At 52.9% G+C, this 14,885-nt stretch overlaps 1 protein-coding gene across 1 annotated transcript in view; it reads right to left on the bottom strand.

The window, feature by feature from the left end:
- Positions 1–14,885, bottom strand: part of LOC111161521 (signal induced proliferation associated 1 like 3) — a 227,016-nt gene that overhangs the window by 97,646 nt on the left and 114,485 nt on the right. The window contains exon 3 of the mRNA XM_022525245.1: positions 1,702–3,536. Coding sequence (XP_022380953.1) covers positions 1,702–3,226 — 1,525 coding nt within the window. The 5' untranslated portion in view covers positions 3,227–3,536. The remainder of the gene's footprint in view (positions 1–1,701; positions 3,537–14,885) is intronic.

Genomic DNA, 14,885 nt, shown 5'->3' with positions numbered 1-14,885 from the left:
GAAGACAGAGAGGCAGGCAGAGAGAGGGAGGGAAGCAGGCTCCCTGCTGAGCAGAGAGCCCGATGCGGGACTCGATCCCAGGACCCTGAGATCATGACCTGAGCCGAAGGCAGCGGCTCAAACCACTGAGCCACCCAGGCGCCCCTAAGAAAACTTTTTAAAAGGGGGCTGACTTGACAGATCTTTTTGTCCTTACCCTTCCCTTTTTCTCTGCCTAGAAACATGGATGTGACAGCTGGAGCTGCAGCAGCCATCTTGGGCCAGGAGACTACTCCTGGGGCTGGAGGCCATGCTCTAAGGCTGGCATTCCACTGATGGTGAGGGGAAACCATACCAGCCCCCTGGGCTGCTGACCTCCAGACTTCTTTGTATCAGAGAAATAAACTATGTCCTTAAAGCCTGCCTGTCACTGGCAGTTATAAGCAATTCCAAATCAATGTAGGGGTCAGCATTTAAAAATTAGGAGAATTCACATTAAAAATAAGAAACAACTTCATTTTAGGAGAATCTGGAAAAATCAGAAAGGCTGACAACACTGGGTTTGCCTGTGTTTCCTACATGCCTACAGTGAGGTGGAAGCGAGCTGGAGTTGCCCTTTGCTCAGTCCCTGCCTGGCCCCTGATGTAGATGCCTGGATTTGTGGTCTCTGCACTATGCTCTGCTGCCTCCTGCAATTGCCCCACCGGCACCGATGGACATAGTCATGCGGGCTGCCCGTCTCTCTCTGGTGGTAACACCTTGGCCACATCAACAGCTCTACCTTCAAAGGGGATCCAGAACCTGCTGGCTTTTTTCCCCCACGAATGGGCTCCCAACCTAGACTTGTCCATCATCATCTCCTGCCTGAACTAGTGCCTTGCCACTTCCCCGGCCCGTGGTTACCCTGCTTCCCAATTTCCCCACGTCTGTGCCCCAGAGGGAGGCTGCGAACACAAGAGTCAGCTCAGGGCCCTCAACTGCTGAGAAACCTCTCGTGACTCCACCTCATTCAGGGTGCAGGCGAGAGTCCTCACCATGGCCCACAAGGTCCCAAATGATCTGCCCCTGTGACCTCTCTACTTTGGCTCCTTCCACCCTCTCTCAGTCACTCTGTCCCAATATAGGCAGAGAAAAAGGAAAGGGTAAGGGCAAAGACATCTGTCAAGTCAGCCCCCATTCCTCCTTTCCCCCTCTTTCCTCCTCCTTCGGTGTTTCAGAACTATTGTATCTGCCCTTCCTGCACCAGAACGCTGTCCCCAGTCTCCACACAGCTCCCTCCTTCAGCCCGGTACTCAAATGGCACCTACCCAGGAGACCTTCCCAAGCCATTCCCTATTGAAAATGCATCCTCTGACCTGGACACTATTCCCCTCTCCCCTGCTTTAGTTTTCCCCATAGCGTTAGCCACCCTAGGACACCTTATATATTTTACGCAGTAATCTAGTTTTATCTTCCCCCCACTTAAGCACTAGGAAGACACAATCTTAGTTTCAAGCTTCTTCAAAAAAGTGCCTGGCATACAGCTGAACCCGGCACAGTTGCTAAATAAACGGACATCTATTGTCTCCTGCTGCCCGACGCTCTGGCGACTTTAGCCCTGGGTGCTCTGCTCATTGCCTCCTCACCGCCCTCTGTCCCACGCAGCGAACCCCCTCCCTCTGCTGGAGCCTCGAGGGGTCCCCAGGGACAAGCTGCGGCCCACCAGCCCGCGTGCCCCGTCACCTCTGCCCACGAAGTGGTCCTGGTAGTAGCGGGCGCCCAGATCCACGTGCTCGATGCTGTACTGGCGCGGGCGGCTCTGCGTCCTTTGCTGCTCCTTGGGCACTTCCAGCACCGAGATGCTGGCGTTGGTGCGGTGGGCGCTGAGCGTGGGCTCGGCTGCGCGACCCTCACCGCCACCGCCGCCGCCGCCTCCGCCCGGGGAGCCCACGGCTGCGCGCGAGAAGCTCACATTGCGCTCGAACTCGCCGCCGATCTCGTTGCGGAAGTGAGGGCAGCTGAGCAGCAGGTCGTTGCTGTTGTCGTCGCCCAGGTCCTGCTCCAGGTTCTCCTTGCAGTTGAGGTCCTCCGTGCTGGGGAAGGCGGCGTCCAGGCCGCCTAGGCCGTGCGCCCGCGCTGCCGGGAGGGCCGCCGTGGCGGAGGCGGCCGACGCGCCCGTGGTGGTGTTGCGCCGCTGCGCGGTGGCCACCCTGTTGGCGGCCGCCTCGTTGAGGTCGAACAGCATGCTCTGCACGTCGAAGTGCGCGAAGCTCTTCTGGCAGACCCATGGGCGTCCGGCGTCTGGCGCGCTGCGGCCCTCCTCCGCCTCCCCTGGCGCCCGGCCCGCCTCACCGTCTGCCTTACCGCTGCGAAGCTTCCGGAAGATGGACAAGTCCGCGGCGTCCCCGCCGCCCAGGCCGCGCACCGCCTTCTTCCGGGCCTTCTCCTTCTCCTTGGCGGGCTGGAGCCCCAGGAGGCTGTCCTTGGCGGGCTGGCCGTTGCGGGGGTCCCCCTTGGCTCCGCCGCTGCCCCCGGGGACGTGGGGGCCGGCGTCAGCCTGGAGCAGCTCTCGGAGGCTCTGGGGCCCCGCGGCGTCAGGCTGTTCACTGCGGAACTCGTTGAGTATGTCGAAGAAGCTCTGCTCGGGCACGCCCTGCACGTCGATGGAGGACGTGCTTCCGTACTCCCGGAAGAGGGGCAGGGCCCCCGTGTGCCGGGGTCCCCGGGGCTCCCCCGTGTCCTCCACGTCACACTCGCTGAGTGTGATCTCGCTGCTGCTGCGGTGCCGCAGGGGCAGGAAGGCCCGGCCAGGGGACCGGGGCCATCCGTCCTGGAATTCCACATCTTTGGACCTTCTCCTGGAGAGTCGGTGGAAGGCTTTGGGTCCTGAGGAAGCCAGGGTGCTGATGGGGGGCTGTCCGTTCTGCATGCCTCTCATGGAATGGGCCCCCTTTGTGGCCTTCGTGCCATCTGAGTCCTGTGAGGGGCTTGGGTTGTTTTGTTCTCTCAGGGCCTCCCGCTTGGGCGGCCAGTCGGCCACTCTGGCACGCACGCCCATCTTGGGCACTGCAGGAGTGGTGGGACTGGGGCGGGTGGTGGCGCTGACTGGGCTCTCACCAATGGGCTGGGGCATGCCGCCGTTCTGGACCCAGAATCCCATGGGAGCATAGTCCCCGGTGTGGGGCCCAGGGAGGACATCAGCCCCCCTGGCCCCACAACTGGCTGCCAGATCCACACCATCATTGGGAATGGGCCGATAAGTGGTCATAGTCCACGGGCGCTGGAGTGCTGCTGGCCCCCTGTGAGCTGTGGAGTGACTTTATGGGGTCCCCTGGCCCTCAGCCATTGTTCAGGGCCACGAGGCCCAGGATGAAGGATGCTGGCCCCTGAAGCCTGACAGGAAGGTTGTGAGCCTGTGGAGTCCAGTTCTCCACCATTGCGGTGGACAACTTGAGCCAGGACAACCTCAGGAGGCAGGTACTGTCCTGGGGCCTCCAGTCTGAGCAGCTCAGCGGGACGGAGCAGGCAGGAGATGCGGGTGAGGGCTGGCAGGCTGCAGGGCTGTCCTCCCCGCCATGCTGCAAAAGGAGAGAAGGCAAAGGTGAGCTGTGACATTACTATTCCCAGAGGAAAGACTGTGTGTGTGTGTGTGTGTGTGTGTGTGTGTGTGTGTGTGTGTGTGTGTGTGTGTGTGTGACATCTTTATACTCATTTAAAAAACCCATTTATTATGCAAATTTTCAAACATACTCAAAGCAGAGAAGAGCACCACCAGCTTCAACAACCATTAATGATTCCCCATTCCTGTTTCATCTACCCACTCACTCCTACACTTTTATTTAACAGAATAGTTTAGAATATATCCCAGCTATCAGCTCATTTCACCTGAAAAAACTTAAGTTTATACATCTAGCAGTTAAGGCCTTTCCTTATTAACCACGGTACCTTTATCACACCCATCTAGATTAACAAGAATTCTTTAATATCATGTAATACTCCATATCTGCATTACATTTCCCCCATTGTCTCAAAGGTATCTTTTAGAGTGGATTTGTTCAAATCAGGATCCAAACAAGATCCCTATTCTACCTCGGTGAGTATATTTCTTTCTTTCTTTTTCTTTTTTTAAGATTTTATTCATTCATTTGACAGAGATCACAAGTAGGCAGAGAGGCAGGCAGAGAGAGAGAGGGGGAAGCAGGCTCCCCGCTGAGCAGAGAGCCCAATGCGGGGCTTGATCCCAGGACCCTGAGATCATGACCTGAGCCGAAGGCAGAGGCCCAACCCACTGAGCCACCCAGGAGCCCCTCGGGGAATATATTTCTTAAGTCTCTTCTATAAAGTCTTCCCCATGCCCATCACCATTATTGTGAGGCTATTCACTTGTGTAAGGAATTACATCACTCGTCCCGTGGAGTTTCCCACTTTCAGGATCTGGCTGCCTTTTCCCTTGTGGTGTCATTAAACACATTCCTCTGCCCCCTGTGAATCCTGTAGGTAGAGGCTGGACTGCTGTCAATCTGTCCTGCAGTCTGCCTGACCAGCCACCCCCCCCATAAAGTAAAAAATGACAGATGAGGGGCGCCTGGGTGGCTTAGTGGGTTAAGCAGCTGCCTTCGGCTCAGGTCGTGATCTCAGAGTCCTGGGATCGAGCCCCGCATCGGGCTCTCTGCTCAGCGGGGAGCCTGCTTCCTCCTCTCTCTCTGCCTGCCTCTCTGCCTGCTTGTGATCTGTCAAATAAATAAATAAAAAATCTTTAAAAAAAAAAAAATGACAGATGAGTCACCATGAATACTGGAAGATTGGGGGAGGGGATAACCCTAGGTGATTAATAGATACTGTAAGCCAGTAAATCAGCTCCTGTCACTTCTTGGCTGAGATCTCCCCAGTGCCTCCTTATTGTGTTAGAATAAAATCCAAAGTCTTCTGCTGGTCCACAAGCCCCACAGGCTCTGGCCCCTGCCAGTCTCCCTGAGGCCTCTCCCCACCCCTAAGATCCCATCCCACTGGCCCTCTTTTCTGTTCTGCTGACATACCAAACCCCACCCAGGATATCTGGATATGCTTCCTTCCGTTCTTCACCAGGCTGGCTCCCTTGAATGATGTCAACTCTTCAATGAAGAGAAGCCCACCAACGACTGCCAAGCCGGTGTTTTCTGAGGAAGGGGAAGGCTGTGTGTGTGTGTGTGTGTGTGTGTGTGTGTGTGTGTGTGTGTAGAGGAGTGGGGAGCAAGAGTGTACTCCTCTTCCCAGCTCCCAAAGGAGCATCCCTGAAGATGTTGCAGGGAGGCACACACGGGAGGAGAGAGGGGAGGAGACAGGGGAGGAGGAGGAGGAGGGAAGCCTCAAGGGCTGGGTTAGTTAAGGATGACAGAAGCACCCAGGTGAGGCTGGGTGAGTGGGACAGCAGAGGCATTTCTTTTTTTCTTTTAAGACTGTATTTATTTATTTATTTGAGAGAGAGCGCACAAGCAGGGTGGGAGGGACAGAGGGAGAAGCCGACTCCCCACTGAGCAGGGTAGATGCTTAACGACTGAGCCCCCCACGTGCCCCCATCTGCATTTCTACAGAGACTAGTAGGGCTCAGCTCTGGTGACCACCCTTTGCGGGAATGTGGATGCCAGATCACTGGATTTTTAAGTAGAAATCAGAAATCTTGAACTGTATGCAACTTCTCCCAGTTTGAAATACAAAAATAACTGCAGCGATGACAACCAACTACCAGGCAGAGAAGAGATCTACAAGGATTTTCAAGAAACTGCTAACATTCGTTGCCTCTGGGAAGGGGAACTAGGTACTGCCCCCCCCCCGCCCAGCCCCCTCTCCTGCTGCACTCAGCTCCTTAGTACTTCTGAAGGTACTCACTTATTTCTCTTATTTATTTCTGATTCCTACCCCATGAGAACATGAGCTGCTGCTGTATCCCCAGGATCTAAATGTGTCTCGAAAGTAGGGGAAGGAAGGAGCCTTACTTTTCACTGTACACCACTGGCTACCTTTGGAATTACCGGCACGTACTTCTAGCTGATAAATAAATACTTAAGAACGTTACCAACAAAAACCAAGTAAGGGTCAATAAAATAAGTACCTGTGTCAGATTTGGGCAGAGAATGCTGGTCTGTGATCTCAGGTGACCAGTAAGCTCAGCGGCTTTGCCAGAGAGGAGGGCCTGAGGCCTGTCCTATACTCTGCTGGGCCCTGGATCCCAGGCCAAACTGGGGTGTGCAACTGGGCCAGGGGCACCCCGGGATTAGCCCTTTGAGGCCACACTGGGGCTGGCTGAGAAAACCAGTGGCCCAGATGCAACCCTGAATTACTTATGCAAGGACCTCCCGACAGATGGGCTTTGCTGATGGCATTTTGTTTCCAGCTCAGTCAGAAACCCCCCATCTGTTTTGCTCTCTTCTGTGAGAACACACAGATGTTCCTGAGGCCCCGGTGTCTTTCCACAGATCCCTTCCCCGACCAGGTGTAGCGAAGTCTCCCTGTGACGCTCAGAGGCTGAGTGATACCCACAGCCTCCGTGGGATTTGGGGACTGCTGCACACAGGTCCCTTTCCAGCTGCCTGCTGTCCAATGCTGTCCCCCTTCCGAGAGCACCCCATCCTCCAGATGAGGAAGCCCTCATTCTGAGAGCCAGACTGCCTGGGTTCAGATCCTAGTGTGCCATGGGCTGGATACTAAAACTGTGGCTCTGTTTCAATCTGTAAAATGGGGGAGAAGTACTGCCTATCTCCTGGCCACTCCTATCCCCACGGTTCCTTCCTTCATGTATCTTCTCCCTCCCCACTCAATTACAGAAGCACAGCCAGGGGTGGACTTGGCGGCTGCACATTCTCCGAATGGATGTCAGCGCACAGTATCTTCTCTCCAGTGTTCCTTGGCTCCTGCTTGTTCTCCACACCTGCTCCTCTGGCCTCCTGGTGCTCTTTCAGCCCCTGATAAATTCTGCTTCTGCCCAAGACTGTCCCAGCTTAAGTAGAAATCTTTGCAGCTGGCACCGGAGGACCCTGACTAACGCACAGTGCAGCGTGCAAGGGAGGCAGCTGGGGATGGTGGACGGGGAAACACGGGGGACGGTAACACAGTGAGAGGCGAGTGGCAGTGGGAGAGGTCGCTGGGATGCATGTGACTGCAAGTGATGGAATCCCAGCTGCCAGTGGCTCGGGCACTGAAGACATCTCATTATCCTGTGTCGGAAGGAGGCCAGATACGGTGGCTCCACTCTTGGTACACTGGGATGATGTCAGACACTTTCTCCCCCCACTCCCCCATGCTCCCCTGCTTCCCTCTGTGTGCTGCTGGTCTGCATCTTGGGCTTGAGGCCTCTGAGTAGCAAGCTGGTGGCCACACCCATGCTTCTCATTGAACCATGGGCAGTGGGGAAAGAAACGGATAAGGTAAGATTGTTCTACTTCTTACCCATCTGACCCTAGTCAGGAAGGAAAATGTTTGCCAGAACATTCCTCCTACATCTCAACAGATTTTCTCTGTTTTTTCTTTCTTTCTCTGGCCTAATCGGCCAGAATGTGGTCACATATGGCCATTCCAGGCTCAAGGAAAGCTGGGAAAGCCTCAAATCTGGGATTGTCCTGACTGTCCTCAGACCAGGAAGGACTTACTTCTGGGGCCGGCCACACTGGCTCCCTAAAAATGTCAGGGTCTGTTGGAGGACCAGGGACCCACTAGTGTATATGTGTAAATGCTCCCAGACTGTCACTTGTAAAGATGCTGGGGAAGTCTAAGCTGAGAGGGTGCTCCCTTATCAGGCTCCCCAAGCCTGGAGGCTGGAAGAGCGGACATGCAGGCAAATGCCACAGCTGCAGTGTTCTGGCTCTGAGGGACCCTGCTCCTCAGAGCAAGTGACCCAGCCAATTTCACAGGTAAGGGGGGCACCTGGGTGGCTCAGTGGGTTGAAGCCTCTGCCTTCAGCTCAGGTCATGATCCCATGGTCCTGGGATCGAGCCCCGCATCGGGCTCTGCTCCGCGGGGAGCCTGCTTCCTCCTCTCTCTCTGCCTGCCTCTCTGCCTACTTGTGATCTCTCTGTCAATTAAATAAATAAAATCTTAAAAAAAAAAATTCACAGGTAAGTGACATGGCTAAGGGCAGAGTAGAAGGGAAAAACAAAAGCCTTCCAGTGGTAGACACTTGTGGTTTGCTTCCCTGGCTTCTAGAACTCTTTTGTCCAAAACAGCCCAGATTTCCCTTTGGGAACCTGCCTTCTCTGATTCCCAGCCAGTGGGCTAGAGGAGGAGCTCCTTCTTGAGCTCAGGAACTAACCACATAACGCAATCAGAACCAGTGAGACCCAGTGACATCATTGCCAAGAGTCCTAAGGCTGAAGGCTATGCTTTTCTCTCTTACCTGGAGTCTGAGAGGATGTGAGGTATGGAATCACTGCAGCCATCTTGTAACCATGAGGGAAGAACCATTTGTGAAAGGGGCTGAAAGAGGGGGGAATCTGGGGGCTTCAGTCATCACTTTAGTCTGAGTCAAGGTGGACCTGAAGCCACCACTATTCTACTTCCTACTACCAGATGTTTTAGTTATATAACAAAACAGTATCCATAACAGCAGCTACCACAAATGTGATCCTTCTATAGTCCAGATCCTTTTCCAAGCACTTCACATTTATTATCTCTCTTAATTCCACAGCAACTCTGTGAAGTAGTATTATCTCCATTTTAATCTAAGGAAACTAAAGTGGGCAGGTGAAGTAATGTGCCTGAGGCCAGATGGCCACGAGGTGGCAGAGCTGGGAATGACCCAGAAGCTTCATTCCTGAAATCAGGCAGTTCTGAGTTCAAGCACCAGCCTTCCCTGTTGCCCAGTGGGCAAAGCCCTGGACCTCTCATTCTCCTTTTCCTCACTGGTGACACACCATAAAATATCTCCAGATCCAACTGGTCCTCTGAGTTCCAGGCTCTAGTATCCACCTGTTTACCTGACACCACCACGAATGTATGTCAGCCTATACTGTAACACTAACCATTTCCACCCTGAACTCCTGATCTTTCTCCACCCACAAAACTTGTTCCTCCTCAGAAATCATCAAGGTGGGCTAAGGTATGCCACAGGAACAGAGAACCCCAAGTACGAGGGGCTTACACAACAAAGGTTTGTTTCTTGTTCATTCTGCATGTCCAACGCGGGTAGGCCAAGGGCCTTTGCATGCCTGCTTTACTCCCAGTGGATAGAGCCGGCCTTTCATGAGACCCAACCAATTTCACAGGTAAGGCACATGGCTAAAGCACCTAACAGCCTCCTTGTTCCCTCTGCGTCTGCTTCCCTAGCTGCCCTCTTCCACACAGTAGAATTCATATTCACATTTGAATCTTAGTATAAAGATTCAAATCTTAGGATAAAATTCAAAATCCTCACCTCAGCCCTCAAGACTCCTTTCCTCTTCTCCTCTTGCTCTGGGAGCCCAAGCCACAAAGTCCTTCTTTCAGTCCCACTGCTTATTCTCCCTGTTGCCTCAGGGCCTTTGCACAGGCCTCTCCCACTGCCCTTGCCCTTACCTAGATAGTTCTTTCTCCTCATGACTTTCCCTTTTCATGAACCTTGTTCCATCCCCAACCTGAGTTCCCAGAGCACGCTCTGGGCATTTCTCTTTGGGGTTACCTGCATCAATGTATGTATGTAATTTACCACATAATGAGCCATTTGCCATAAGGTTTGTGAGGCACTAGACTCTCTTTATTTCTGCCTGCATCTCCAGCATAGGCCTGACACACAGTAGGCCACTAATACATGAGTGCTGCTAAATCCATGAGTGGAGGGATGACAACCTTACAGACCAGGAACAGCACAGGCTCAGTCAGAGCCTGTGACCTGAGGGTAGGTGGTACCTGCTGGGTGACCCAGTGTGTCTGTCCCTGGGAAGAGGCATGTTTGGGAAGCTGAAAGTAATGCATGGAGTGTGTGTGTGTGTGTGTGTGTGTGTGTGCACGCACAAGCTGCCCCTTCACATGGGCAGACACACTGGGTGACCACATGTGTTGGAGGAGCAGGTAGGCACCCAAAGCTTCCTTCCTACGCAGTCTTCTGTGTCCAAGGCTGCCCCTATCTGCTCCAAGTGTTACCCCTTCATGGAAATGTGATCCAGTCACTATCAGTGGGGCTCAGTGGGACCCAAGAACTCTGGTCAGTTCAGGGTTGTGGCATCAAGTCTGAAGGCTACTCTCAGGCCCAGGGGGAGATGACCCACTGCATGCACTTGGCAATCCAGCAGTTTCTGCGCACATACAAGTCATTCGTTTGTCCAGTAAGAACTAGTCCTTCCAGCTTATTCATTCATACAACAGACCCCTATCACATTCTTACAAATCATTCAGTCGAAACAATTCATTCAGTCAAAAGAGCACAAAAACCTTATTCTTTTACTGAACATTGACCAGGCATGTAAAACTCATTCATTTCACAAACACCAAGCACCGAAAATCTGCTCACTTATTCAATACATTTTTCAAACACCTACAATGTGCTATTGTAGGTGCTGAAGATACAGCCCTGAGCGGGACAGAGACCCCCTCCACCCCCCTGCCCAGCCATGAACTTACTTCCAGGAGAGGGAAGCCACAGAAATAAGTCAATCAAGACAGAAAACAAATTAACTTCAAAGGGCAATAAGCAGTTGAAAGGACTAAACCGTTGTGATAGGGCAGGGTGGGGGGCTGCTCTCAATAGGGGACAGTCAGAAGGGCTGGTTGTGGGGGTGCCATCTGATCCCGAGAGAGGGCGCCTGCCACGCACCGGGTATGCTGATGAGTGAGGCTGACATGCTAGAGCAGGAAGGCTGGGAGTGGCCAGTGTACGAGGCAGCAGTTCCCTCCCCCACTGTCCATTAGATGCACCAGGGGAGCTTTGTAAAAATACAGGTGTTCACCCTCCTCCCCCAGAGAGTCTGAATCAGCTGGTCTGGGGTGGGGACCAGGCCTGAGAGCCTTTTAAAAGCTTTGCAGCTCATTCTATTATGTAGCCAGGGCTGAGGACAGAGGATGGAGGGCAAAGAAAGGAGGGTCTGACACCAAGCCCTGCTTTGCCGCAAATGCAAGAGGGGGCAGACTCGTGAGCCAGAGTAGGCCTACGCAGAGGGGAAGGAGAGCCGGTGTCCCCGTGGCCCCAGCCCTGGCTGCCGTCTGGGAAGGGGCAGGTGAGGGCTGGAGGCTGCTAAGAGGGTCACATACAATGAAAATTCTTGGGTCTGAAGGGCATGGGGACCACGGCAGGAGGTTTTTCAGGGAACTGCTGCTCTGGGACGTCTTGTCCACACCCTTGGGCCCCACCCAGGGCAGCCGGCCTACCCCGTCTTCTCCTTCCTAACTTCCTCCCATACCACAGACACAATGGCTCTCATCCTTCCTTCACTGAGCTCCCAGGGGTCTGCACACACCCTGGGCTATGGGATTAGCTCACTGGATTTTTAAGCCTTTGAGTAGCTCTGGTTCCCCTTGGACTTCCAGTGGCTCTAAGCCTGCAGGGGACGAGGGTCTACCACGTGTGTTCCTGCCACACACGCAGGCTGGGGAAGGGGTGATAACATAATGCTGATGGTAATGCACACACTTGGCATGTATGGACGTGTGCTGTAATGACCTTATAAAGCAAGGACTTCCGGCATGCCCATTTTACAGACGAGGCAAAGGTCACATGGCCACGTCACCTGGCGGGTAGGTAGGTAGGAGGTAGGTGGAGCAGCTAGGATCCCCAGTCTCCTTGGTTTGCCTCCCACACCTTTGCCACTTCACTCTAAATAAGAGGTGGAAGCCCAAATGAGCATGTTGTGTGAATACGCAAATGATGTGAGTATCTTCAAAAATCAATTCGTAAGGACAAAACTCTAGGACGTCAGCAACAGCTCGGCTGACTTCAGGTTAAGGATCTGTTTTCTCAGGACACCTGGTAGCTCTTCCGGTTAGGCATCTGCTTTTAGCTTGGGTCATGATCGGGGGTCCTGGGAGCCTGATTCTCCCTCTCCCTCTGAACACCCCCCAGCTCGTGCACCCTCTCTCTCAAATAAAAAAAATCTTATTTAAAAAAAAAAAAAAAAGGAATCTGTTTTCTCCCTTCTATGTCTTCCTCCACTTTACTGGAAATTCAAGCATCCATAGGACCCCTTAGAGCTCCCAGTAAACAAAATGGCCAGAACTTCCAGATGTCCCCTGAGGAAGCCCCCAGGCAGAGATCGCTCCAGCAGCCACAACACCCACAGCAGGGCCCTGAGCAGGGTCACCCGGCTGAGTACTACACTCGCAATGCTTCCGACACCACATGTGTGGATTTTCCACGCTGAACAATTCTCCAGTTCTCTGCAGATACTGACGGGGTGTCCCACAATTTAATCCCCACACTTACTACCTGGAGTCCGTGCAGGCTAAGGGCTCAGTTCCACCAGACTGCCCCCCACTTCTGATGCTAATCAGGAGTCCCCAGGTTACGCACACATCTGTCTGACTTGGCTACAAACTGGGGGTCCCACAACCCCCTCCTCAGGCTCAGTAATGGGCTGTAACAGCTCACAGAAGTGAGAGATATTTCACCTACTATTACTGGTTTCTTATAAAAGGTACAAATCAACAGTCAGATGAAGAGATACTCAAGATGAAGTCCAGAAGGGTCTTGAGTCCCATGGAATTTGGGGGTGCACCACCCTCCCAGCACGTGGATACACTCACCAACCTAGAAGCTCTCTGAACTCCGTCCTTTGGGGTTTTAGGGAGGCTGCATTATGTGGGCATGATTGATTAAATCACTGGCCATTGGCGACGCCTGCGATCTCCAGCACCCCCTCCTCTCCAGAGGTTGGGGGGTGGGGCTGAAAGTTCAAACCCTCTAATCACAGGGCTGGTTTCCCCGGCAACCAGCCCCTATCCCGAAGCTATCCAGGAGTCCACCAAGAATCACCTTATTAGCATAAACTCAGGTACGGTTGAAAGGGGGCTTATTCTACAGAACAAAAGAGGCTCCTATCAGCCACATCACTCAGAAAATTCCAAGGATTTTAGAAGCTCCTGGGCCAGGAACTGGGGATAGAGACCAAATATATATACTTTTTATTTGCACTTTTGTATTTAAGGTCAAAGAACCCAGAGAATGGATGTTTCTAACTGAAATCTTAACAGCCCCTTCACTCACACCGGTGAGGGGCCTGGGAGTCTGAGTTCCCGAGAGGCTTGTTCTCTTCCAAGTGTATAAATCAAGTACAGCTTCTTTCCCTTCCTTGGGGGAGTGGGGAGAAAGAACGGTAATTATGTGCTCAAACATCAGGTGTGCAACTATTTTATTTTAACCCAGCAATTCCATTTCTAGGAATCTGTTGCTCAGATAGTCACGCCAGTGCATGTGGAAACACAGGTGCACGGCGGTTCTGCTGCGGGGGCACTCACGCCGCCACAATGTGTTAACATGGAAGCCGTAGGAAGACCTAATAGTTCTTTGGCAGAGGACGGGCTAAATGGGTCCGGCTGCCTCTACTCCAGAGACACAATGCAGCAATGAACAGAGAAGAACAGAGAGGCAGAGCCCCCTGCCGTGAGCGCTGGAGGCCCACATGGCTGGAAGCGAACAGGTAGAGCTCACACTCAGGAGTGCTCACTATGTACTGGGCTAAGTGCTTTACACACATTAACTCATTTCATCCTGATGAAACCCTGTGAGGGAGAGGCTATCACAGGCCTCCTTTTATTTTTTTTTAAGATTTTGTTTATTTATTTGACACAGAGAAAGAGGTCACAAGTAGGCCGAGTAGCAGGCAGAGATAGATGGGGAAGCAGGCTCCCCACTGAGCAGAAAGCCCGATGTGGGCTCCATCCCAGGACCCAGAGATCATGACCCAAGCCAAAGGCAGAGGATTAACCCACTGAGCCACCCAGGCGCCCCACTGGCCTCCTTTTAAAGCCCACCCAACGGAGTCCAGAGAGGCTGAGTAACTTGCCCAAGGTCACTCAGCTGCAGAGCAGTGGCTCTGGGGTTGGAACCCAGGCAACCCTGCTCCAGAGTTCCTCCACTTGTGAAGGGAAAGGGGCAAACTGCAGAATGAAACAAAATGATATGGCTTCAACAAAAGGGGGTGGATTTCATTAAGAGAGAGAGTGAAAGCGAGAACATAAATGTCCATAAGGAAAGGACCTAGGAGGATACCCACCCAACTGTTTAACAGTGGATACATTTTTTTTTTTTCAAGATTTTATTTGTTTATTTGACAGACAGAGATCACAAGTAGGCAGAGAGGCAGGCAGAGAGAGAGAGAGAGAGGAGGAAGCAGGCTCTCTGCAGAGAACCCAACGTGGGACTCCATCATGACCCTGAGACCATGACCTGAGCCCAAGGCAGAGGCTTTAACCCACTGAGCCAGCCAGGCGCCCAACAGTGGTTACTTCTAAGGAGTAAAACCCAGGTTGAAGGTAAAAGGACAACTTTTTTTTTTTTTTTTTAAATTCTACGTGTTTGTTCTTTAATTCTTATAAACATGTAAGTTCAAGGCCCTCTCCAGGCCCCCTGTGAGGCCTGCCCTGAATCCGCATCCTGGAGAGGAGCCTCGTGAATACATCTGTATGCTTTCTTCCAGACCTTTCTGTGTGTCTACAAGGAAATGCTCACAACTGCCCAGGGCATGGGCGTCTCGGGCTTCAGGTCTACAGTTGTGAAAGTGAGCCCGTGAGGAGAAACATGGGAGGAGGGAAAGCCTGCCCCTGGAAAGCCCTGGGAGGACAGAACGCAGTTAGAACAGATGCTTCAGGGGCGCCTGGGTGTCTCAGTTGTTAAGCTTCTGCCTTCAGCTCTGGTCATGATCCCAGGGTTCTGGGATGGAGACGGGCGTCAGGCTCCCCGCTCAGCGGGAGGCCTGCTTCTCCTTCTCCCACTCCCCCTGCTTGTGTTCCCTCTCTCTCTGTCAAATAAATAAATAAAATCTTAAAAAAGAAAA

Source organism: Enhydra lutris, unplaced genomic scaffold, assembly GCF_002288905.1.
Source record: "Enhydra lutris kenyoni isolate GAN:26980312 unplaced genomic scaffold, ASM228890v2 scaffoldscaffold85, whole genome shotgun sequence".
Taxonomy (NCBI): Eukaryota; Metazoa; Chordata; class Mammalia; order Carnivora; family Mustelidae; genus Enhydra; species Enhydra lutris.
This window is presented reverse-complemented; position numbering and strand designations above follow the sequence as displayed.